We start from the raw sequence: 26,472 nt of genomic DNA, 5'->3' as shown, positions 1-26,472 counted from the left end.
CAGTCGCTGAAGAAATTTTAATACCAGACAGGTATATGTACTTATTTCAATAATTAGCTTCTCTTATTCTCAGTAAAATGTGCTCAATATGTTGTAACGGTCAGAAAGAAGAACTGAATGGAGAGAAAGTTGACGAGAGTAGAGGTGATTTAAGACTTTTGCACAGAAGTCTACAGGAAGTATTTTTCTTTGTTTGGCACAAAATTAGACTTTCAGCTCGTCTGCGAATTTAAGCGATTCTTAGGAACAGAACAGTTCAGTTTTTGTACCTTTTGTTGGGACATTGCTGCTTGTTGCATCATGCTGAAAAGCTGTTCTGGGAAATAAAATCTGTTAGTTAGTTTAAAACCTAAAACACCGAAGTGTAAACCTGAGAAGTTCAAATAAAGCAAATGTCTGCTGAGAGTCGACTGCAGAGCTGCTGGGAACATTTAGGCGGATCATTTCTCTGAAACAGCACAAAGGTTTCTCTCCCTCTGAACGGCTTACAAAGTTTGTCTGGAGTTTGAAATGCAGAGATTTAAATTTATCTTAATATCAGATGGATTCAATGTTCATCCTGGATTTGTATCCGTCTGGAGAAATGGCCGCTAAACAAAGAGGATAGCTGGCCATTTCTTCTTCTGCTGCTCTAAATGTGACAGAACGAAACAAAATGGGGATTTTTATTCAAAATATTTATGGAGTTAATGAGTACATCTACAGTCATGGTAAGAAATAATCACACCTGTCAGTACTGGACTGGGTTTGAAAATGATTTTAAATTCTGAAGCACTAATTTACTTGGCTTCAATTTATTTACTTGGCAAATTGATTCTTTGAGCCAAAGCGCAAAGTTAGGTGAGTATTAGCAGGTTTGACCCTGTTGAGGGCGAAATACTGTTGTAGCGCATGTTGCTCTGCTGGACAGCTTCTGCTAAATGCCATGTTTCTGTAGCACATTAGCATTAGCTTCCACTATATGCAATGCTATCTTGTATAGCTTTTCAGCAATAGCTTCTGCTGTATACCATGTTCATGTAGCGCTTCAGTATTAGCTTCGCTATTGCTAACATGCCATGTTAGCTTCTCTTAAATGCTTGGTTCGTACAGTGCGTTAGCATTACCAGAACTAACGTTTATGATTAAAGATGTCAGACTTTCTTCTTCAGCCCTTCCAAACCACCACACCTGTTCAGTGACCCGGTCGTGACCTTTAACCTGCTAACTTGGCCATTTCTCTGAGCGTTCTCTGCTGGGACTCCAGGGCAGATTGGCAGCTGTCTGAAATGTTTCCTCTCTTTAATAATCAGGAAATGACCTTGACCTTTCCCGGAGTGTAAGGTCATTGCTGACACACACCAACACACACTCCAGAGCTGCAAACTGATGAAACTTCTGCTTTTCTTGAGCTGCTCACTGATTATAATCTGTTAATCAATATGTTTGATGAGCAGAGAGCCTGCCTGGCTCTGTCTTTGTTTCATAAGACATAACGGTGGATTCTACGACAAACCGGTGAAAAGAGAGGAACAATATCAAAGGTTTCATTATCTGAAGGATTTATTTTTTTATTTAAGAACAAAGAAAGTTATAATGAACACAGTTTGAGTCAAAGGAGGAAAAGAACAAACAGTTTTTATTCTTATCATCTCTCCTTTACAAAACGCTACAGACAAACTGAATACATAAGAAATCTGAGATCTTAATGATCAAAAACATAATCATCATATTACAGATCATTACCTTCAAAAATCACTTCATATTCATATTATTTTTGCTCCTTTTGCACAGAAACCAAGATGTGAGTGAAACCAAATACAGGAATATGACAAACATATTGGATGATCAGGGATAAAAGTGACTGGCAACAAGATGGAGAATCATCAGCCAGCAGTGGTGGGCACATTTCTGCTAACGGGAGAGCTAGCTCTTCATTTAGCGCTACAGCTAACATTGAAAACGTTTAGCACACTTAGCTTCCCCTGCATCTGTTTTTCTAGATAAAATTACATGTTAACAAATTTTCATATTCATGCTTTTATTTAGAAGCAGGTTTGTCACATTTTCTCCTTTTTTTCTCTCCTTACTAAATTTATTTCAAACAAAAACATACAGGAGCAATGTGTCTGTTAGCGCTTTAGCATTAGCTTCCACCGAATACTGTATTGTTGTAGTGTGTTGGCGTTAGAGGAACTAATGTTTATGATTAGTTCTTTTGGATAGCTAACTTTTAGCTAGCGGTACCCACCACTGAATTTAAATCAGGTGTTGGCAACTCCAGTCTTTGACTGCAACATCTGAAATTAAAGACTAAATTAGCTCCTTTGTATTTTAGCTGGTTCTGCAAAGCATTCATTTGATTCAGGTGTCGGATGCATCAAAATGTTCCAAGATGGCGGCTGGATTTAGTGAGAATGTGGTTCTGTGAAGGTTTAATAACTGCTGGAGATCCATGGATGGATATCAATATTTTACCTTATAGATCAATAATCAAGCTTATCAGTTTCTCCAATGTATTTTTTAAGCCACATTATACTAAAATACAAACAAACCAGTTAAAACATAGCATTTAAAATAAACCTTCTGTACATTCAGCTTTGACTGGAAAATACTATTTTGTCATTCTGCTTTTGTTCGAAGGAGAGCAAAATACTCTGGCACTAATGAAACTGACACTTTATATTTTTGGGAACTGATTTATGCTTCAATGTTCACAACAGAAAGTGGTGCAAAGTTAAAAACATGCAGAACAGAAACATAATCTGTGTAAGAAATCATTTCTCAGAGCTCCAATGAAGCAAAAAGAAAATCCACAGAGATTTCACTGGCCTGCAAACGCAACGCAGCCGACTTCTCCCAAAGGTGCACAGAGGTAAAATTACAGCATCAGGAACGCAAATGGCTACAGGTGGATACCAATGTTACTCTCTGCTGCCGTCATTTACATGACAAACCTTCATTTTCCAATTTTTTGTCAGGTGTCGCATGGAAAACAAGATCGGCTTGAAAATCTAACAAATGTATTCAGTTCCAGCTTCCATTTCCACATGACTTTAAAATAAATCTGAAATGCTGAGTCATGCAAACCGTTACTGAGAGAAACAGGCAATAACTTCTGCAAGCACACTGATTGCATCAGAAAATCATCAGAAAATGAGTAAGAACTCGTCAGAGCAAACGTTTGTGAAACGTAGATCGACAAAAACAAAAGAAGGCAAAAGAGTCCAGAGCGCTCCGAGAAAAACAAATGACAGTTTCAGGTAAGAGTGACACCTTTACAATATCGATTTAAAACAGCAGAACGGTCAAACGGAGGTCGATAAACCACGTTTAATGCCGTTTACTCAGAGGTCATGTGATGCGCGGAGCAGGATGGAAACTAGAGCGAGCCCATTCCAGTGACTTCAGAGGTCAGCCTGAAAACGGTGGGAAACAAGGGATGGGAGGCGGGCGTGGTGCGGGGAGGGCGGGGACACAAATAAAAATAAAAAACTGTGAAAGACAAACTTTCGCTGAAGAGTGAAAGTTATTCTGCAGTGAAATCAGCTGGACGTCGTATTGAAGCCTAATGAGGCCACGCAGCATCACATCGATCTAACCGCATTAAACCGCTCAGCTTTTTATTCACTTTTTAAATTGTTTTGTTTTATTTTGAACTTCATGCATACAATGACATAATTTGTTATTTTATCTATGATAATACTGAGCAACAGAAATGACTTCTTTGAAATGCTACATGCTAAATAAATGTTTAAAATATAGTTTGACATTTTTAATAACATTTATCTTCACAATTCAAGATTTCGGCAATTATAAATGTTTTGTTATCACTGCAACAAATTTTTATTTCAAAATGTTTCTGGTTTAGATGTTTCTGATGCTAAGCTAACTGGGAATGCTAACGGAGGCTAAGCTAATATATGACTAATTGTAAGTTCATCTACATTAAACAGCAGGATAAGCATGTTTTTCAAAATGTCAAAGTATTTTTTACACTAATACGCAGAAAACAGGCTTTAACAAAGAACGTATTGGCTCCAAGCTAACAGTGAAAGTAGAATCAAGGCGCTAATGCTAGAGCCAGATTTTGGCGGCCTTCAGGATGTAGTCATGGACGATGGGTCGTTCCACATGGCGGCCACGTCTCTGAACCTGCCGTTGGAGTCGTGAGAAAGCAGTTAGCTGGAGGGTTAACTTGTCAACCTCCATGACTTACTTTTAAGAAATCCTCCGACAGAAATTTCTCTAATGTACATTTTCACACTTTGGGAGAAACATTGTTAATGGAACAACTTCTAATGAAAAAAACTCACATTTGTTGCCATTAGCTGTGTTTCCATTGGCCAGATGATTGCGCAATTTGGAATTACAAAAATAAAGTCCCTTAATGGAAATACGACAATTTAAACTCATTTTAAGGATATTACTACTGGTGGAAATAAGTGGAATAAGATGACAGGAAGTGGTTGGAGGATAATGGCGTAACGTGTTTTTTAATGACTTATCGCACATAAAAACTTGTTCACGTGTGATTTTAATTGTGGTTTTTTGACGTTGACAGAATTTTGAGCACATTTGTACTGGAAACGCAGCTAATTACTGAGATACCAGATTCTCTCTTTCTTCAAAGAAGCAGAATAACACAGAGCTGTTTTGCTGGTTTTATCTTTTGGGCCGGTTGAGGCCCAGCTGGTCAGGCTGAAACGTTACCTGGCGTTGATGAGGTACTGAGCCAGGCTGATGTTTGCAGGGGTCCCTGTGATGGTTATCTGCCGCTCTGATGAGCCCTCCATGGCATTGGCGATTTTGATCTGCGCCCCAGACATCTGTCGAATCTCATTTATTTTGGTTCCCTGGCGTCCAATAATACAGCCTATTAGCTGTGAAGGAAAACGAACGAGTCAGAAGAAAAACCTCTGGGCTGTCTTGCAGCGTTTAGACTCAATAATTGATATGTTTAATGAAAAGGGAAGTGTAATGGGTTATGTAATGATCTGGGTTTTAAAATCGTAGGAATTTTGGTTTGAGTAATGACACGGTCAGCAGATGATCTAATGGGGACGTTCAGCTTTGTGCCAACAGGATGAAGGAGTTTAAGTTTGAAGGATTATGTTTTGTCTAAAGAGACAGTGATATATTATATTACTCATCAGCTTATATCAGATTAAAACAATATTATTATTTTTAAAACTCAGGGATTCTTAAAAGTAATATCAATTTAAAGAGACCAATTCACCTAACAGTCATGTTGCACTGTTGGCTTTTTTGCTGCACATTAGTAAAAACTACACCATCATACAGCAGCCGTTTTATTTAAACTCTAATCTCTAAATTAACATTTTCTCTGCCAATAAACTGTCTGTATGGGTTGTATAAGGTTCTATCTTTGTGTTTCTGTGCAAATTTTGAGATTTTTGTGTATATTTGATCAGTTTCAGTGCTGCCCTCTTTGGGTTGAACAGTGGTAGTGCAGTTTAATTTTTCCATTGGTTACAGCTTGGTACAGCAACAACCTGCATTCGTTTCTAAAACCATCTCACTCAGACACACGCCCCCTAGTGGCGAGTCAGGAGGTGGATTAGTGATCGTTGCCATGGTGATCAATAATTGGTAGTGTGTGATTCATTTGCAGTGTGGACACGCAGTGGAACCTGTCTCCTCTGCTCGGAAAACTGTTGATTTGTAACTTTGGCTCCATATTTTGCAATTTTTTAGAAACTTTTTTTTTTTAAAAGTGACTAGCAGTAAATCTAGTGACATTTTCTCTTACCGCTGCAGCGAGAGAGAGAGAGGACCCTTTCCACCACATGTCCACAATCACACTAGCTTCATAATGCTATGTTCAATGCTAAGTATGCTAGCTATTGCTGCTCTGTGTCGCCACCAGGGGGCGTGTCTGAGATGGTTTTATACCGGAACGTGGGGCTGAGTGACATCAACCAACCTGGACTGCTGGAACCAATAGAAAAATTGGACTGCAGTACCACCGTTCAACCCAAAGAGGGCAGCACTGAGAAGGTTTTAGGCAAAATATTGCAGAATTTAAATAATTTACACCAAAATGTTATAATTTTCACAGAAACATGAAGATAGCACCCTTAAGAATTACTTTACAAACCTTATTTGCAAAAAAGTAGTTTATTTATTTATTAATTACATTTTAATAAAGATAGCAAAATATAGTTTTGGTACTCTTTAATTTGTGTGGATCATCAATGCATCAATCCTGTTACATGTCTGTGCATTAATGTGAGATGCTATTTGGCCATTTAAGTGAAATAACTCTTATGATCTGTGCTTAAAACAGATCATAAGAGACACACTTTCTTGTTCATCTTCATTGTGAGGAGGGAAACAAGTCTTATATTTGATCTTAATGAAAAACGCAGGTATCTATGGATCTGAGGCTTTTCCTGCTGTACTCACATCATTAGGAATGGTGAGTTCGTGGGTGCTGGCTGGTGGGCTGGCATCCAAACCTAAGATCAGGTACAACAGTTAAAAAACTTTGAATCTACGAAGTTACTAAAATGTAAAAGTTAGATCTGTAAACAGATTTCAGTCTCACATTAAATATAGATACAGGATAGGATAATAAGCAACATTGGTTCTCTGTTTAAATATACAAACCTATTTTCATGTAGGACATTCAGTAGCTCAGGTTTTTAAAAGTTGACCAGAGTTGCCAACAATCAACGTTGGCATTTTTCAGCATATGGATTCTGATGAGTTAAACTGGGTCAGATTATGGTGGAGAGGGATGTTAGATTATGGGGCTGAAGCAAAGTGAGTGGTTGATCGCTTTAACATTGTGTCAGACGTGTAGAGAAATGTATATAATAAAAGGAACATATTGGTAAATCCTGCCATAATAGCAGTTTTAATATCTGATATCAGTACTGGTGAAAATGTTCATGTCTGTCCATCCCTAATGATTACTCTTCTGTAGTTTAGAAAATTAACCTGTAGCAATAAAAACTCATTTTCCAAATCAACCAGGACAAAAATTACATAAAACTGAAAACATATTCAACACAGAGATAAAAATAAAAAGCATCAGATAGGAAAATCTGCATACTAGAGTTTGAGTTTTTGTCTGTCCTCTTTCAGTTTTATGACGTTTGTGTCCGTCGTGTGACTTACAGGATCTTTGTGAAAAACAGAAACATATTTATTTTCCAGTTCGTCTGTAAAGCTTTTTCTGTGCTTTGTAAACGTCAGCAGAACGCCGTCTTTTCTCTTTCTGCCACGCATTCGCTGCCGTCCCCTCCTGGTCTGAACCAACCGCGACACAAAGAGGACGTCAGCGAACGGCAGACCAGGCAGTTTAAGTGCATTATTGATCCTCTAAAAACGATGAAAATCCAGAGATTTTCATCAAAGAAAGCCAATCAGAACATGAAGAGTGGACATGTCCGGGGAAAAGAAAATGTTTGCTCACTCTGCATCTCTTTTTGCTTCTAGCAGCATTTCTGTGCGCACACACTGGAGGTGCTGATTTTAGCTCTGAGCTAATGCTAACCCATCTTAACACAGACCCATAAAGATACACAAAATTTTAATAAACACCAAAATATAAAGAAATTTATTACAGCAGAAGTTATAATATTTTAAAGAATGTTTAGTAATTTGATTTAACTTTAGACTGGTAAATTTAACTTTAGCTTAGAAAATAGAGTTGGCTAATAGCTAGCCTGGTGAGATATAAGTTAAAAGACAATACAAGAAAATGTTAATGTGAACATTGCTGTGACCAAACTTAGCATTTTGAAGTAATGTGAAGGAAATTAATTATCTGAGTGTATAAATATTTATATTTAATGTGAGTCACTGAATGTAAAGGCAGCTACTGGTTAGCCTAGCTTAGCACACTGAGGGTTACAGTAAACGGTGTAAAACATTAGAATATAAACCCACTTCAAAACACAATGTTTTAAATAGTTTACTTTAACTATTCAGCTGTAATAATGGAACAAAGTTAAACATTGTTAGATTTTATTCTCATACTGACATCATTTTATAGTTAGCCTAGCTTAACACTAAGTGCTAACACCTGTTAGTCATCTAGCTAACACTAAACTCATGAGCAAAAGCAGCAGAACTCATTCTCCTTTGCAAAACATTTCAGTTCTCATCAAGTTGAATGAAGATCACATTTAAAACGTTTTCCTTTCACGTGACGGTTGTTACTGTCGACTCGTGGCATCTAGAGGAACATGGAGCAGATATGCTGCCAACACTGAAACCAAGCTGGAAACCCAACACTACGACCTCAATCCACACGTTGCCAACCTTCAAGCAACAATAATTCTCCAGAGATCCATTCATGTTGTGGCTGTTCACCAGTAACACTTCATCCAGTGTGAAGGTGGTACCAAATATTACCAACATCTACCACTTTGAAAAATAATAAACTAAGTGAACCCTCGCTGTAACGCGGTTCACGGCTTCGCTGAGTTTTTTGTGCAGTTTTTTTTTTCATAGTGCATTGTGTTCTGCGTCCTGATTGGCTAAACCGTCTCCGCGCTTCTTCTCTACCTGTGTGCCAATAACGTTACGGTATTTAAATATACGTAGAAGAAAGAAAGAGCGACAGCAACTACCAATAATAACTATGTTCTTCTCCTGAAAAAACTCACCTGCCGCTCAGGCTTCAGGAGAAAAAGCCAGTAGAGAGCGGCGTGAGGCCGCGGCGTCACAGTCAGAGGATCAGGGAAATATGAGTCACAATTTGTCCTACTGTACTTCGTATTGATGATTAAAATGATTATTTTACTGTAGTGATTTGTAAGAAAGCGTTATATTGGTTTAAAAAAATGCGTAGGCCTGAAAACAGTTTTTGTTCTTTGGTTTCAATGTAGAATATTTAATTATGCTGCATAGTAATTGTAAAAAATAAAGGTAACTACTCCACAGATTTCATCTATCACTGGTTCTTTTTGGAACGCAACAACCGCGAAAAACGAGGGTTCACTGTAAACCTTCATCTAATTACAACATGAGAACACATCGTATGATTCAAGACCTTCCAATGCTCCTGATTTACGCAATAATTTGATTTAGTTTTTAGTAATTAAGTGATTTTAAGAAAATATCTGTGATTTGTTTTAGGATTCTGGTCTAGTAAAGAATGAATTGGTATCTTTCAGGCCTGCATAAGTATAGAAAAAAATGAATTTAATCAACATCTCCCATAAATTCCTAATCAACTTTTATATGGAAACCTAAACGGATTGAGAACTTCGGACTGGACAGTCTGAGAGAGATTGAATTTCTGGCAACAAACATGGATTAGAGCTGCGAGACTTGAGTTTTTTCTGTTTTGATCCATTCTTTGTTAGTCATTTATGTACGAAAGGTTTTTCCATATTCACTTCATTTCTCTGTGGTTATTATTGTCAGGAAGATGTTGCCATATTCATTATTTTATGTGTATTTTAGTTCATCCTCTATATCAGTGTTGGTACATTCCCTTTTCTATGACTCTACTTTTAAACATTTCTATGCTAATCCAAATTTCCTGGTCCATTTTGGCTCTTCAACATCACATTACATGCCAACAGTGGTGGGTATGCTAACTAAAACGTTAGCTATGCTAACGTTAAAAAATAATCATAAGCATTAGTTCCGCTAGCGCTAACGTGGTACACAAACATGGTTTTTAGCAGAAGCTAATGCTAAAGTGTCAGGAAGGTCTCAAGACATTTCACAAATATAAATTATTGCATGTACTTGTTCATGTAAGTGTTGTATTATTCTGTATACCTCCTAATTTTTGTATAGTTGCCGTTTGCTCAATAAAGTTTCTTTAATTAAAAAAACAAGAAAGTGAGGAAACAGAACTACGTAAACAGTCTTCACTCACTTCAAAATAAGAGCAAAAATATAAACGTCTAATTACTTGAAGAATTCCTAACAAAACTTAACACATGTTGAACTTTATTCATCTGAACATTTTCAAAACGCTCACATAAATTAGCGCTTTATATTTTTTCTGTAAGAATCGAAGCTAGTGAATTAGTGGATCTAATCGCTTGGTGTTTCCATTTTCCTCCTGAATTTGCAATACTTAAATAAAAGGGTTTGATAAGTTGTGATGTTTTAGATGAAGATGCTGCATTAATCTGTTGATTTTCACTTTTAGAAGAATCTTTAAGTGCGTTGAAAATCTGTTGGTAGACTCTGTGACCTGCTGCCTGCGATAACGCGACTGAATAAATCATAAGAGCAGCTTGTGTTTTCCTTTTTTCCCTCTTTACTGGAGTAATATCAGAAAGGAGCAAGAAAAAATATATGAGTCAAAGAAAATCAAAGGAGGAAAGAAACGACGGAGGCAAAGTCATGCTGTGCCAAAAGAGAGAGATAAGGTGCAAGGTAGGGGAAGAGAATAAATATATTTCTCTGGATGGAAAGAGGAGAAAACATCTACAGGGGACCTTGTGGGTACGTACCAGGGAAAGCAGGGGTGGTCTGTCCGAGAGGGGTAAAGGGAGTTTGCTGCATAGCCAACTGGTGGAGCTTGGTCAACTGCTGAAGGGTTAGGAGGGAAAGTAAAACTAAGAGGTTACTGTTACACAGGTCACACCAAGAAATGAAGAAAACATAAACCAGAGTGAAGAAAGGGTGAGGAGAAGGAAGACATGAGACGGGGCGGTGGAGGACAAAAAGCAAGAGACAAAAAGATGATGGTTTTCTGATAGAAGATGCAAATTACCAGATAATGTGAGTCATTTTCCTGCCTTCTTGTGGTTCTCAAATATGTTTTAGTAATTTAATTTGCTCTCATGAATCTCCACAAGCAACCCGTAGCCTAACGCGCTCGTCAGGCGCTGCTGCGCTCTGAACATCATCACAGGTTGCTTTAAAAGCATCCTCTCCTTTTAAAAGGAGTTTTTAACGAGGGTGGGAAGAGGTGGTCAAGTCTGCACTTGAGTGATTGCACCGTCAGCCGCCAGCTCCTCTGGCATCAATCACCGTTCGGCTTTGAAATAGTGGATCTGACACAAGGTGGCTCTTGAGATGCTCTAATGACAAGGACAGATGAAGGCAGATTATTAATGGAGACGGGACGGGCTGCTGAGGCGTCGGCATCAACGCTGCCCCGCCGTCTTTATGATCCGCACCAGGACCGTTTCTTGGTATCGGCCAGGTTTCATGGTACCTTTCATGGTATTGACCAGGTCTTACCGACTGCTGAGCTGCAGGGTCACCTGAAACTAAAGCAACTTCAGAAGATCTGAATAGAGCCTCTATGCCTACAAACAGCTTAAACCAGAGATTTACTGACACTTAGGATGTTCGCGCACCTTAAAAAGCCTTCAGTTCATGAATCTAAAATTAAGGCCTTAAAATGTCTTAACTTCGTCAGAAATAATGTAAGTTGGACTTAAATACGTTAGTCACAGTCTTAGACTTTGTTGAGGCAGGACTATTCAGTCTTATGTGGATTTTCTTGACCCAGGGGACTTTTCCGTCCATGGGGTTCTGTCACTCGAGGCAGATGAGGCTACTGCTAATTAGCTGCAAATATACCTTTGCTAGCCATGTAGCTAGCCTTTTTGCACCCATCATTGGTACTTTTATTGCCGATTGGTTTGGTGATGTTTGTCTATGCGTCTGGCTCACGTCTGTTGCCAAACCGTACGACGCTCCGTACAGTCTGTGCTAAAAAGCTTGGCACTACTACATAAAATATTCATTGTGATACAATACAATGATCTTAAATATCACTCAAAATTCTCTTAAAAAGTCTTAAATTTGAATTGAAACCCTGACATTACGGATTTCTTTCTCATGTTTCCAACATTACAATGCATCAAAAAACAGTTCATGTCAAGACTTTCTAATCAAATTCCTTAAATTGAAGCAAATCAGAAGATCTGATTCTGACAGGAACTGCCATGTCTGAACAGAAGAAACCAATTATTTACTTACACTGTGCAGAAAGACATCATTATTTTTTCCTGTTTTTATTAAACTTATTTCAGACTTTGACGTTTACAGTCGGATAACAATGCTTTCAGAAACTATTGATGACTTTCTAAGCTCCTATAAGTTTAATTTACAAAAGAACAAAAGACCTTGTGAATACGTTAAAATGCTCGTTAAACAGTTATTATCCACAATGAAACAAGTCTGAAACGCCGCTCACAGAGGAAGAAGTCACCGCTCCAACAGTAACGTAAGAAACAGATTACAGGGTTAGACTTCCTGTGGGAACAAACATCATTTCATATCATTGTGTCTGATGGTAATTAAGTTAAGAGTGTGTTGCTGTAATAACCATTAGGAAACCAAAGGAGTCGCTTCATATGTGGGAGGCAGCATCATGTTGTGGTGCCGTTTTGCTGCAGGAGGAACTGGTGCACTTCATAAAATAGATGGCATCACAAGGACAGAACATTATGTGGAAATAATGAAGCAACATCTCATTAAGTGGATAACGTCCCTTAGCAAAGAGTTGGTACAAACTTTTTAAAGAGGCCATCAAAAGGTTTTGATCTCCATCTTGCTTCTTAGTTTCTAAATTAAAAAATGTTTCTGTTAGTTCACTCAGTGATCTAACAGAAACAATCCTACATCTGACCCAAAAACTGGGGAAGTGACGTCTGGTTTAATCACAGTGAAGATGGAAAGATTGCATCTGTTCTCATACTGTGTGTGTAAATGTCTAGTTTCAGGTGTAATTAAATGCAGAATCTGAACTGAATTAGAGGAAAGGAAAACAAAGAACTTACATCGGGGTGTGGGATGGCATACTGTCCCTGGATTGTGTAGGCCTGAGAAGAAACAACAGCAAATAGAGACGTTTCACTCATGAGTCGACGCCTCGGCTGGCAGGAAAGCAAAGCAACAGAAAGGAGAAGTTTTTCTTTTCCATTTTGTACACAAGTGAACAGTACAGACATCTTAATTTTACGGTTTACTGCTCTCTCTTCTTTGCAGGATTGGAAATATTCATTTAAATCGGCTGGTTTCCTGGCAGAAACCTGGCGTTTAATCAAATGTTCAACATGTTTGGGGCTGGAGTCGGGCCAGAAGCTTTTTCAATCTGAAACCAGGCTGGGTGTTTATTTGGGATCCTTGCCCTGCTGGGAGATCCAGCTGTGTTCAAGATTTAACCATCTGACCCAAACCCCCCCTCAGACGGAAAGAAAAAGGTTAAAATGTTCGAGAACAACCAGGGAAGCGCCCAGTATCAAGCCAGAACCAGTTTAATTTGACCGTGGGTGGACAGGCTGCTGGTCAGGAGGGAAACCCGAAGTCAACGGCTTCAAGCTGGACTGAAATCTGCAGCTGCCCACATGGAGAAAAACCAAATCATGATATGAAATTTTAGTTGTTTGACCAAACTACAGGAAGCATTTTTGGAGAAAACATGAGACCTAGAAGCACTTTTCCACCTGTCAAACATGGCGGTAGCAGCATCATGCTGTGGGGTTGTCTCTCTTTAGGTGAAACAAAACTAAACAATAAACACTTTGGGACAATGACTGGTTCTGAATTTAATAAGATATTAACCATCTGGGAATGCTCCGGCCTCAAACCTGCTGGAAATGTTCAGATTACGCCAAAAAGATCCACAGAAACCAACTTCTGAAGGTTAAAGGTCAGGGTGGAGTTTAAGCCCTAATGCCTCCTGGCATTACGGAACCAACTGTGGAATAATTACTTAAAAAATAACATCATTAGGAGCTAAATGCGAACTTTTTAAATTCAATGTGGTTTTGTTGTGTGGTGAAGTAGATCCTGTAAACATGGCTGCAAGCTTAAAGTGTTCAAAATGAAACAGGAGTTATTATAGTTATAGTTATAGAGTTATGGTTTCAGGTGATAATGATCGAAGTTCTGAAAAACACATTTTTGTGCTTGATGGCGTTTGTAAATGCACAACAAAACATGCTGGAAACACACGAATGATCCAACTTACAAAACATACAAGGACAATAAACAAGTGGGAAAAATAAAACGCTGCAAATTTGCTCCAGAAAATGAAAATCCTCCAGACCACTAGGGGGAGTCAACAACCCTTTTATAATGGACCAGGCAGTCAGTTAAGCCGGGATGTCCAGAAAAAAGTTGAAGGAAGAAAGAATAATTGCACTCTGCTTCATGTCGTTTACCATATTATTAAAAACAGCAGCATGTTTATCTGCTCCAGACTCCCTCTAGTGGTCTGGAGGATCTCCATTTCACGCTGGTTTTCCCTCTGCAGCATTTCATTTGCAACATTTTCTTGTTGCACTTGGTTTTTTGTGTGTTAAGACAAGACAAGAACTGCCATGTATTAATCATGCAATGAGATCTGACTTCTCCAGAGAAAACTTGACCATCCTCTGAAGTGCAGAGACGCCAGGCTGACAAGCGGGAGTCTCGGCTTTAAAAGCAGAATCAAAACAGAGTGATGTCACACTAAAGTGGCCGATTTCCCAGCAAGCCTTGCAGCTGCCGCCTGTTTTCCTGGCTGATAAGACTCACGCTTGGCATAGATAATCACAGATGACAAACGCTGAGATAAGATGATTCAGTGGCTGGAGCGGAGCGGGCAGCGGGGTCACCAGGAACAGGGTTCAAAAACAAGAGAGTTTGCAAAAAATGCAACTTGATTTTTGTTTTTAAAGTTTTTAAAACGTAAATATTAACATTGAGATAAAATGTTACGTAACGCCATGAGTGGTGTCATTTTTCAAAGGAGTAAAGATAATAAGAACCACATTATTAAGCTCCATAAGAAACAAATCTACCACAATTAAATCACTATTTAATCAACAAAATAGCAACCTTTCAATTGGCATTAAATATACTTTTCAGCAAAGCCACTTTTCTGTTTAATTGTTTTTTCATTGGTTGGATGTAATACTTTAATCTGAAATATCATCTTTTCATAACTAAACAGAAAATCATCATAATTAGCAGAAATAAAAGTTTAATTCATAAGTAATTAACCTGTATATGTTTGAGTTTTTATGTTGTGAATCGAGTTACTAATATAAACTTCAACATTATTCTAATTTCTAGAATATAACTTTGTATTTAAAGAATCTTACAAATAATGAGCAAAGCTAATTAGAAACATTTCTTTTAATTTTGGCTTGTATTCTTTTTTTAATACTTTTTTTCCCATAAATAGTGAAGAAAAATAAATAAAAAAGGTAAATTTTGGGGTTAAGGAAGAGATCTTAAAAACAAGAATACCAAACATGGCCAGGCAGAAAACACCACATCATTAAGCTCCATAAAAAGTTTAAAATCCTTAAAATTTTAATTATTATATGTAATTTTATGTTTCTCAGCTGGATATATAGGTTTTTTAAATCTATTCTTCACTTATTTCCATAAATCTGCATCTAAACCTTTTCAGAACTGTAATTTGGGCTGTGAAGTAAAAAACCTTTGACCTTTTTCCACACAGACTTTAGTATTTCCTGTTTCCCAGCAGCATAAAGAAAACAAACGGCTTCTGGACCTTTTGTGCTTCGCAGCGTCTTTCCTTACGGAGAGCTAACGATCTGCATGAGGAGGCAGGAAAACTCTGGGCTGCTGACGCTGCAGTAAAACTCAGGTTCTGCTGTAGGGACAAACTAATGAGCTAACGCTAACTCAGCTAATGCTAACTCAGCTAATGCTAACTCAGCACTCACCTGGCCACCTGAAAAAATGACTGGGGTGGAGGCAGGCTTTGGGCGGTAAGGGATGGTGGCACCTTTAGGTGGGGACTGAAAGAAACAGAAAAGATGGTTATTCTGCTTCATCAGCTTTATTTTATTTTAATAAATGTAGAGGAAACGTGTTCATCTCTTAGGAAGGACTCTCGTTACATTATGAATGAAATGAAGCGTAGCTGTGCTCCGTCCTGCTGTGAGTTTGTTGCAGTCGTATAATTTTAGCATTTAAAATAAACTTGTCTGCAGACCCCTTATGGTGTTTGTTAAAGCTGCAGTCAAAATCTAAAACAACTGAGTTATTTAGTTTATCTCAACAGGAAAAAATGGGGTTCATTTTTCAAAGTTGATATTTTCATGTTCATTTAATGTCAGTTTCGAATTAAATATAAATATTTAGTTGGCAAGTGAAATATTTTGCTCTAATTTGTCTATGTTGTTAAGTTACACACACTTTAAAAACTAGCCTCAAACTAAATATGTAGCTGGTTAGCTACATATTTAGTTTAGTTAAATATTAGCTAAGCTATTTAGCTTGCTATCCAAATATTTATCTTTAAACTATAGTAATTTGAAGATAAAGGTTTATATAGCAAGCTAAATATTTAGCTTTGTAGCCTTAAAAGTAAATTATTTAGTTTAGTAACTAAACATTTAGAAAGTTAAATATTTTTAGTGAGCTAAATAACTTCACTAAATATTAAACTAAGCTTTATATTTACTCAGCTAAATATTTAGCTTGAAGCTAAAGTTTTTAAAGTGTGTAACTTGACACCCCATAACATCTAGTAAATATAGTTTAATCAGTGCAGATGCAGCATCTGATTTAAATTTTCTCTGAAGCCCAGTGGGAGCAGTGAGGATGTACTTGGTTAAAAAGCAGGTAATTTATCTGATGTTTTAACCAGCCGGTGCTGTGTGTGTGTGTGTGTGTGTGCGTGTGGGTGTGTGTGTGTGTGTGGTTTTTTTTAATGTGACTGCGGCGGAAACTTTACCTCCAGCATGACCACACAGATCTGTTTGACACACTGGATGATGGCTTCTGGGGTTCCAGAGATTGTCACGGCGCGTTCGGTGGAGTTGGGCAGCATGTCCCCCGCCACCTGAACCTGGGCCCCTGTGGACTGGGGAAGAAGACGGGTCGAGTGTTTGCAGGGTGACTCTATAACCGGCTCCTGCTGGGAAACAAACTGTTCTGTCACGCGGCGCCTCCAGGTGCAGGGTGGATGTTTGTTTTACAGCTTCTCAGTTAATTGAACTAATTAAGATGTTTAGTCTGGCCTCGTCTTTATGGACATGTCTGTTATCCCAGACATGTCCATCTGGGATAACAACGTCCTGCCTTCAGGACATGCTGCTTGGCACCAATCTCCCTCCGTACAGCATTTCCCAGGTCCCATCTGCTGACATTAACCTGAGGGCAGCAGCAGCTTGTAGACACTGAGTTTGAGTTAATATAGTTGACAGTAAATGTTACTGTCTTCTTGTCCCCTGGCTGTCGCTTCGCCGTCTTAGAGGGACGCTTCATTGTTTTTTCTTGCATCATTTCTTAACTAGAGGTTCCATCATTGTTACTTGGGCTTGACGGTTCTGTCAATAAATGCCAAACATGACTTTGCCTCAAGCTTCTGTTTTCTCCGTGTCTCAGAAACTGTTCACACGTCTCAGGATGACCAGCTGGACCTCCGCCGTGACGACAACATGGCCGACACATCGTCCTCTGAAGGTTGTCTGGTGTCTTCAGCCACAGTAACACGGACACATTTCTGTGTCTGGGCCTCACCTTCACATGGCAATCGACTTTCTCATCTACTTAAAACCAAATCCAAAGTAAAGATGATGTTATGTAGCGAAACTAAACCCCGAATCACCTTTTGTTTCGCAGATGAGCTGTAGAAATGGTTCCTTAAGGGATCTATCCTCATGTTTCTGTGCAAATTGTGATATTCTTCTGTAATTTTTTAAAATTCTGTAACATTAGCCTAAAACTGCCTCAGTGCTGCCCTCTTTGGGTTGAAGAGTGGCTACTGCAGTCATATTTTCCTATTGGTTACAGCGATACACATTGGTCGAGGTTTACTGTCAGTCAGCTATAAAATTATTGGCTATAAAATCACAGAAGATGGGATAACAACCAGCTTAATTAACAAATTTGGACAAAACTCAGATTTTTTTAAAGGTTTTTTACGCTAGGATGTGGTGGTTTTCATGGCTGTACACATAAATTGATGTATTTTGCAAAACTGCAATGAAATGTCTGTATATAGAAGGAACACTCTTATTTTGGCCTCCGTGGACAACGTCCCAAATGAGAGGAGTTTGATGCTGTAACAGCAGAATTAGCCGCCGCTGCCTCCTCTGATACCGAACATATCTCATGTTAGTGTTTACACCTTTCAGTTTTCTTTCCTCCTGAGTCTTTTTGTCATTTCTACGAGACATAAAAATACATTTTTAAGAAATAAGTGCACAAGGCTGTGACATCGAAGGGTCACAGAATCACGCTAAACCTTTTTATTGGGTTATGCAGTATCTTATTGATTAGGGGCCTGGGAATAACTGTAGCTGATTTTACAGTAAAAAAATCACAGAGTTTTTCTGCACTGACTCTATACAGCTTATTAATATCACTGCAAACTAAAATACAGGAGCTACAGGATATTTGCGGTCGGTTACTTTAAAGACAAAATAGAAAGTACTCCTGGTCCAGGATACATTTTAAAAGCAATAATTTAATTGGCTGTTTTGTAAACTTTCAGTTGAATAAAATTTGACGGCTGGATTAAAGTTTTCCTCCCTCACGCCGTTTAGCATTAGCTTCCACTAAACACCATGCCGATAAAGCGCCTTAGCATTAGCAGAGCGGTTAGCGCAGCTAGCTTTTTAGCCCATCACTGTTTGGCTTGTTTAGAGTTTAAATGAACTGGACATGCTGCATGTTGTCCACAACTTTAACAATTAATTGCAAAAGTTTCTTGGCCAACATGTTTGTTGCTGAGTGATTTATCAGGTGAACTTCAGGTGGCTTACCTCTCTCATCTCTTTGATTTTGGAGCCTCCCTTCCCGATGAGAGAGCCGCACTGACTGGCTGGCACAACGAGCCTCAAGGTGACGGGCGGCTTGCTGGTGGCTGGACTGTTACTCATCGAATTGATTATGTCCTGAAACAAACGGATCATCATTTACTGCAGGAATAATGTGGCCTCAAACGTTCAGGATGTTTAATTGCATTAGCAGGAACCGTCTATACAAAGCAAATCGACAGAAAAATGTACAGAATATTAGAGAAGAACTTTTTTAAATTTTCTGTGCTTGTTAAGGGGGAACTGTGGCGTTTGGTTTGAAAGCTTCACACAAATGATTAACGACGCACAACTTTGTGTCCGCAGACACATTGCTCAGTGTTGGATAAGATCAGAGGAGAGGAAAGCAGGAAGGTAACTAATTAAACTTCTTTGCTGATATCTGGGCTGTAATAAACACTTTCTAAAATTGGTTTTATATGTTTGAATTTAAAACAAGCAAAAACCAAATATTTCTGAGTCGGATATTGAGCTCAAAATTTGAAAAATCTAAATCATTTGAAATGGTGACTGGTCTAGATTCTCAGTCAACCAGGAAATGACAATGACTTCTGTTATCTTTGGGAGACTGAATGCTTGGAATAGCCTCATCAAAATGTTAACTATGGTAACAAACCCAATCAATCACAAAACAGGAGGAGATGGTAAGTTTCCTTCTACTTCAGTACTCAGAGTTGTCGAGTCTTATGAGAATCTGTACCTCACCTGAGAACAAAGGACCGAAGAAAAACCTTAGGATGTTTGATGTATGAAGGATCAGGAATGGTGCAGGACGGTGAGAAGATGTTAAGAATCCAATTTTGATCTACAATTAAAGACCATCAATCAAACCAGAACCTTTTCAAAAGCTCAGAACAAGTTACTTCAAGAGAACCTGACGGGGTCAATCCAACGAGGGACTTTAAGACGGTGTTGTCCAAATGCTCCAGTAGCTTTCCACACTTCTTCCTTCCTCCAACATTGAACAAGTTTCCAGGTTCATTGAAAAAGTCAAAGGTGTCAAGATCTAAGAGACTTCCGGTCTGGACAGTCGAGACCAGTAAGTGAGGAATCAGTGTGGAAGTTCTCACAGGAATCACTGGTAGATGTTACAGCTGGCATACAGTCAGAACATTATAGAAGCAAAGCAACCTTCTCCTTTTAACGTCCAAACCCAGGAAAGGACGGCAATATCATCACTCAACTGTTAAACCGTCGCCATTTTGCCAGTAATCAAGAGGAGATGCACAATGGTCTTCAACAAATTTTAGTATCGAAAGGAAACCTCTGAATTACTGGTTTGCACAGCAAATGGATCCAACAAGCGCCTACAAGGAGAAGGTCCCAGTCTGTCTACAGAAACTGGAAAAGGACGGAGAGTTTGGCCGAGTTTCCTACAACAGGTTGTACTTTGGGTAGGCCACTACATTTCACCATTTTGACTGGAAGATCTTCAAGAAACAAGAGAAGAATCTAGTTACTCTCTACTGAAATATACTGATGACATCCTAACAAACACCTGACTGATGGATCTGAAAGAGTTTTACACCAACAGTGTAGAACAGGGTCCAAGTCCAGTCCTCAAGAGCTGTCCTGCAACTCTTAGATGCATCTCTGCTCCAAAATGTCTGGATTCGCTCACCAGCATCCAATCAGCTCTGCAATAGGCTGGTCATGAGAAGTTTATTTAATCCAGGTGTGTTTCAACAGAGATTCATTTAAAGGTTGCAGCCCTTGAGGACTGGACTTGGGGACCCCTGGTGTAGAAGATTCGTACCTCCTCAAATTTATAGGCAATCATAGCGAAAGCCTTGAAAATGGTGTCTGTAGGTCCAGTGATGGTGACGATCCTCTCTGGACAGTTTCCCTCTGAAATGTTGATTCTTGCTCCGCTCTGAAAGAAACGGCACATAGGAAATGTTTTTATATTTAGCTTGAATACGGTGGCCATTGATGGCCACCGTATTCAAAGCTCCTCAGGTAGTCAGTCATATTCTGTCAGTAATTATAAAATATCAAAGCAGAAAAGGTAAAGCAGAGAACCCTGTTTTAGTTTTATGTATATAAATAAATATCTGCTACCACTTCATAAGTTGTTCTAGTTCAAAGCTAACAAGTTTGGTAAGCCTGAGTTTTCTTGCATCTTTAATTAGATTTCTAATGTTTGATTCAATAAATGTTGATTCTTACTGCAGGATCTCACCTCTTCACGCATTTTCTTCACAGTTTCTCCTTTCTGTTCAAAATAAACCAAATACAAAACATTAGAGTATCAATTAATGTTTAAGAAATTATATATTTTTTATACATAAACAAGCATACGCACCTTACCGATTATACTTCCCACTTCCTGCAAAAAAACCCAAAAACATCTTTATAGAGTTCATTCAATCAGTAATTACCACTGATGGGGTCAGCTAACTAAACTGTTAGCTCTGCTAACCCTAAAGCACTAAGCATAATGCACCAACACTAAAGCAAGTTACAGTCCTAGTGGAAGCTAATGCTAAATGCTATGCTAACATGGAATTTAGCAGATGCTAATGCTAAAATGCTACCTACCTTGACAGACTACGACCCTCCAGCTTCAGTTTGACATAATTTACATGCACATAAGCACAATATGTATAAAATCCATCCATCCATTTTCTATCACTCTTGTCCCTAGTGGGTCGGGAGGTGCTGGTCACCCTGGACAGGCCCAATATGTATCAAATACATATTATATTTATGTATTTTGTTCTCTACTGTCCATATTTTACTTTGTTCCTGCATGTTTCTTGTTTTAAATAAACTTATTGAAAAAAAAGAGAGAACTTGACAGGAAACGGAACTGCTCTGTAATTTACTGACTTCAAAATAAGAGCATGAAAACTAAAATCTAACTACTTTCAGAAATCTTATCAGTTGATAACTAAAACGTCAACAAAAGAGCTCAAACTTCATGTTGTTAAAAGTTCATTATTGCTTGAGATTTGATTAATTTAAGGGAAGATTTGTGCGCTACGTTCTCAAAATGTTTGGTAGTTTTGTGGCACCAACTTGTTTTTACAGAACTTAAATCTGTAAATATGAGTGGTGGTTCATCTACTAAAATCCAGATATTAACTCAAAAAGCTCAATGTGTGAAGGTGCTGCTCTTTATTTTAAATAAAAGTCTGAGATCTGAAGCGCTGCAGTCGCCACATCCAGGTTTTTCTTACTTTTCCGTGCATGAGGAGGCGGATGGTCAGGGTGACATTCAGCCCGCCCTCTGACTGGACCTTGGTGTTCTCCATGCTGGGCGGGGCAGTGGGACAGTTTCTGCCCTTGGACGTCCTCAGAGGAAGATGGAGAGCAGTGATATTCCAGCCAGCCAGTCACCTGTTGAAGCCAACGACAGAAACACACATCAACGCTCCGAGAGCTGGAAACGTTTGGATCAGAAAAACATTTTTAAAAAGCATCGGTTGAAAGCAAACCATTCATTACGTCTTCCACTGCTTACTGCAGATGCATCCTGTTGTTATATTCATTTCTTGTTTACATGTTTTGGTTTTTGTGCTTGCTTGTCCAAACTTCAGTAAAGTCAGTAAAACCTCTGTGGTTCTGCTTATTATTGAAGTTTAGTCATAAACAAGACAAACACTTTGTGTTGTACCTAAATTTTTCCACTATCATAAAATGATATTGGTAATAATTTCACCGTGATTTAAAAATAAAAAGTCAGTTTGGACGATATCATTCTCAAACTGCTGTTGGGGGCCACAGAAACTCCGTAAAATGGGCCACAAATGGCCCCCGTGCCGCACTTTGGACACCCCCGTCTTCAGATAAAGGATGAAATTTAATTGTGATAATTCCTGAATCTTTACGCTGCCATGAATTGTGGTAATGTTGATTAAAGTTAACTGTTCTAATCAAATAAAGGAAATTAAATTGAATGTTTTGACTTGAGAACAAGCTAAATGATTTCTACTGTCATTATTGACACAATATGACTAATCAGAACGATATTTGTAAGTGATTTAAGGAGGAATTCCTCCATGTGTTAAAGTCTCCCAGGGATCTGATCGTCTCTGAGTTTAGTTCCCTTCGCTGGGAGTCGATATAACCGCCTCCCCACTCCTACTGCCGGCTTTTCTCTGCTGTTTTCTGCTTTTATTGCAGCGCCGCAGCTTTGAGCTACAGGTTATAATTTTCGTCTCGATGCGGCTTTAATGTGGCGCTCTGAAACAAAAAGCAGCAATATTCTTCCAGAAAAGAGACAAAGATCCATTGTTTGGCGTAACGATTTATGCAGCAGCTCTGTGGATAATAGCAGGGACTCCAGTCGCTTCAGACTGGATTGTCAACAAGTTTTCATTTTCCTGGTAGAAGTTGTCCAACAATGATAATGATAAAGGATTTATGCATCCGTCTCCTGTCCAAAATGGACTCATTTCTCCACATTATCACCCGTTTCTGTCCACTTCTGCGATGTGAAACTCAGAAATCCCTGCAGCCTGTTAGACTCTCCAGATCATCCTGGGATGTTTTGAAGCTTTTCCAGGAGAAAAAGAGGCAGAGACTTTAACTCTCTCCAGCCAGTTCCAGGAACGCTCCAGGACCATTTCCCAGGATGTTCACCTCCAGAACCGGCCAACTGAGACTCATCTTCTTTACAAGGTTAGGAAACGATGCAGCATGTTTAGAAAGATCAGCTCAGACCGGCAGGAAGCATCGTCAACATCGTGGTCGTTTCTCAAAATCACAAATAACTAGAAATCAGCTTCAGTGGTCATCAAAGTGCAAACGTGAAACTCTGAAGTAAGATTTTAAAAAAGGAGGAAAACCTCTGGTCTCTCCTCTCCAAACTGTTTTTTCTTTATTGTTCTGCTTCACCTGCAGTTAAAAAAACTTCCAGAGATAAAGAACAAGATTGGATCTGAATGAGTGAAAGTTTTCTGTATGTTTAATGGGACGTCCTCAGAATAAACTAACATTAATGCTTAAAGTGAGGCCACTTTAAAAAACCCACATCCTGTCGGACAGTAAATGTTGCAGCTTTGCATCAAGGGCTGATTTGACAGTCGGTGCTTTAAAACACGGGCCTCGACCTGCACACAATTTCTGGGGAATAACGGTGACAGAAGCAATTATGCAGGCGGCTCTAAGACAAGGACGCACTATTCAGATTCACAGGAAGTGGCTGGGTGGGAGATGGTGACCTCCAGCACTCAACTCTAGAAAAGGTAGAGACGCCCTGGAAGGAAATTCATCTCAGTTATGCAGCTCCTTGAAAGAGAAGCATAAAGTCAGTTTGTAGTTCATGAAATAAACATGTGAACCTGAAACTGTTTTATTCCAACGTTTCACATCCTTTATGTATATCAGGCTTTTATCCAGGGATGAACCAGAGTTTGGAGCAGGAAACATTTCTATATACGGTTTATTTTGATGTTACAAAAGAGAAAAAGTCATCAATCTACAATCAGAGAATAATCGATGTATTTAAAGGAACAGTAATCCATGTGTAAAGAAGACTTAAGGAAATAAAAATAATTTTTGTGAATCTAATTTTGCATTTCTTGCAGCCATGAAAATCAGCAGTGAAACCAGAACTGATGTGGACAAAACGAGTTTAATTTCATGTTGGCTTGTGTGATTTTCTTAAATAGTTTGATGATTATTTGATGTCTGAAGCACCAAAGTAATTAGAAACATGTGAACAACGGTGCTGGGAAGGTAAAAACGACTTTAAATTAACGTGTCAGGTTTGATTTTGGTGCTTTTCTGAAAAATGTGGAGCCTCAACTAAAAGTGTTAACAAGAGAATCAGTCATTTCACAGCTTGTTTTATGAATGTTGGTGTTTTTGAAACAAATCCAAGAGTTTCTGCATGTTTTGCTGGGATCAGGAGGAAGTTAGAAAGAGTTTCTGTGATTACTGGATAAAAGGTTCTACCCGGCCGGCGCGGGTTCGACTCCCGGACCCGGCGGCATTTGCCGCATGTCTCCCCCCTTCCTGTCAGCCTACTTTTGATAAGAGACACTAGAGCCACAAAAGACCCTGGAGGGGTAAAAAAAAGAAAATGTGTTCCTTTGTGAAATTTGTTTTTCTCATAAAATTACAACTTGATGAATTTCCCAAATTTTTCTGGAAAATGTGTGAAATTAATCCCAAAACTGAGCTTTTTTAACATCAGATAATTTCTTAGGTTTTTCTGGATTATCTGTGAAATTAATCGAAATATTTCTGGGATTTTTGGAGAACATTTACTCTTCCTTTGTTTTCCTTTTCTACGAAGGCCCCAGAACGCCGTCGTATCGAAACGGCGACTAGCTTGAGGAAACGAATCTCCAGCTGCGTGTGATGATGATGATGATGATGATGATGATGATGATGAGGGTTTTTCTGGAGCAGTTTTGGGTCTGAAGCAGGATTTTTTTCTTCTGCCCCCATGACCTACAACCAGGCTGAAACCTGCCATGTCCAATCAGTCGACCCGATTAACATCCCAGCTGAAACCAACAGTCCTGCTGTCATTGTTCTCCTGCCGCGGCGTTAGCTTGGAGGGTTTTAGCTTCTTGGTGTCTGATTTTCCTCCATTGGACCAGAAATCAGAATAAAAACTTCTTAAACACGGTGGAGATTCTGTTTGCATCATCTGCTACCTCGCGATGCCACAATAATAATAAAACGTATTTATTTCCAAATTTCTGAAACATTGGAAATAAAATCTGTCTTTAAGATATGCAACGTGACAGTCATAGAAACAAATCACAAACCCAACATTTCGCATCATATTTAGTGGAAAAATACTAACTAAATGTCAAATAATTATACAAATATTCTATTTTAGCTCACAGTTTTAATGAACATGAATGTTTTCTGGGTGAAACGTCAACATGTAACCCGTCTGTAGAAGGAAATCATTCTGCTCCAGTTCCTGAAATAAAGATACGCATGAAGTCCTGCAGCGGCGGCGACCGGAGCTAATACAGTAAACATTAACTTACCAAGACAATAAGGACATTAAAACAATCCTGTGAGGTCATTTTCAAAGATTTAGGAAATATTTACCTTCCACGCAGCTCCAACTTTACAAACGGCGCCTTTAATCCTAAAATATCTCCTGAGCTCCCAGACTATGTCCCAGTTTGACGCGCTGGCGAGCCACTGGTCAGGACGTGAGGTCATGCAGGCGATGAATCACGACTCGTGACGTCACAACGTTTGACACGCGACTCGTAGAGAAACCAGGATGTGGTTGAATGTTGGAGCCGATGGGCTGATTGTCATGTTTTTAGCGTTCTGAGCAGAAAGTTTGAGCAGATTATGAGGAACCTCAGGCTGCGGCGGATAATCTGGGTGGCATGTCAGCTTGTGAAGCTCTGATGTTGACTTACTGCTCTTCACTTTTCATTCATGTAAATCAACCAAAGTTTGAATTTTGACTTTTCTGGACAACAGATCCCTTCCAGTTCAGCTGAGGAGAAGTTTCATTGTCATCTCAATCCTCAGGATGAAGAATTTATTATTCTGTCAAAATCCATGAAGGATGAAAGATTTCAAAGAGACGAAGAAGATCTCTCGCTAATTAGATTCCTTTTAATGTAACTATATATATAATTTAATGTGTTGGATCCCACAGTACATTAATTGTATCTTTTCTGAGTGAAGCTCTGCTGGATTTCCGTTAATTCATGTTCAGTTGCTCGACCAAACCGGGTTAAAACCGAAGTGAAGAAAACCCAGAAATTCAAACCTGGAGAAAAAAGAATGTTAAAACTTTTTCTTCTGT

General features: G+C 38.8%; 1 protein-coding gene across 4 annotated transcripts in view; it reads right to left on the bottom strand.

Annotated features, from left to right (window-relative positions):
- Positions 1-1,524: 1,524 nt before the first annotated feature.
- Positions 1,525-26,472, bottom strand: part of pcbp3 (poly(rC) binding protein 3) — a 66,116-nt gene continuing 41,168 nt past the window's right edge. The window contains exons 6-17 of one of the 4 annotated variants that reach the window (XM_028024490.1): positions 21,911-22,070; positions 21,034-21,057; positions 20,911-20,943; positions 20,485-20,601; positions 18,675-18,806; positions 16,640-16,768; positions 15,624-15,698; positions 12,720-12,761; positions 10,434-10,509; positions 6,409-6,461; positions 4,693-4,862; positions 1,525-3,398 (exon numbers count right to left, since the gene is read on the bottom strand). In XM_028024490.1, the coding sequence (XP_027880291.1) occupies positions 3,362-3,398; positions 4,693-4,862; positions 6,409-6,461; positions 10,434-10,509; positions 12,720-12,761; positions 15,624-15,698; positions 16,640-16,768; positions 18,675-18,806; positions 20,485-20,601; positions 20,911-20,943; positions 21,034-21,057; positions 21,911-21,985 (963 nt within the window). In that variant the 5' untranslated portion in view covers positions 21,986-22,070 and the 3' untranslated portion in view covers positions 1,525-3,361. Of the gene's footprint in view, positions 4,135-4,692; positions 4,863-6,408; positions 6,462-10,433; positions 10,513-12,719; positions 12,762-15,623; positions 15,699-16,639; positions 16,769-18,674; positions 18,807-20,484; positions 20,602-20,910; positions 20,944-21,033; positions 21,058-21,910; positions 22,071-26,472 lie in introns of all 4 variants that reach the window. The other 3 variants (XM_028024487.1, XM_028024489.1, XM_028024488.1) reach the window with 3 other exon arrangements.

This window comes from Xiphophorus couchianus, chromosome 7 (assembly GCF_001444195.1).
Source record: "Xiphophorus couchianus chromosome 7, X_couchianus-1.0, whole genome shotgun sequence".
Lineage (NCBI taxonomy): Eukaryota > Metazoa > Chordata > Actinopteri > Cyprinodontiformes > Poeciliidae > Xiphophorus > Xiphophorus couchianus.
The sequence above is the reverse complement of the archived record's forward strand: the minus strand, read 5'-3'. Positions and strand labels throughout refer to the sequence as shown.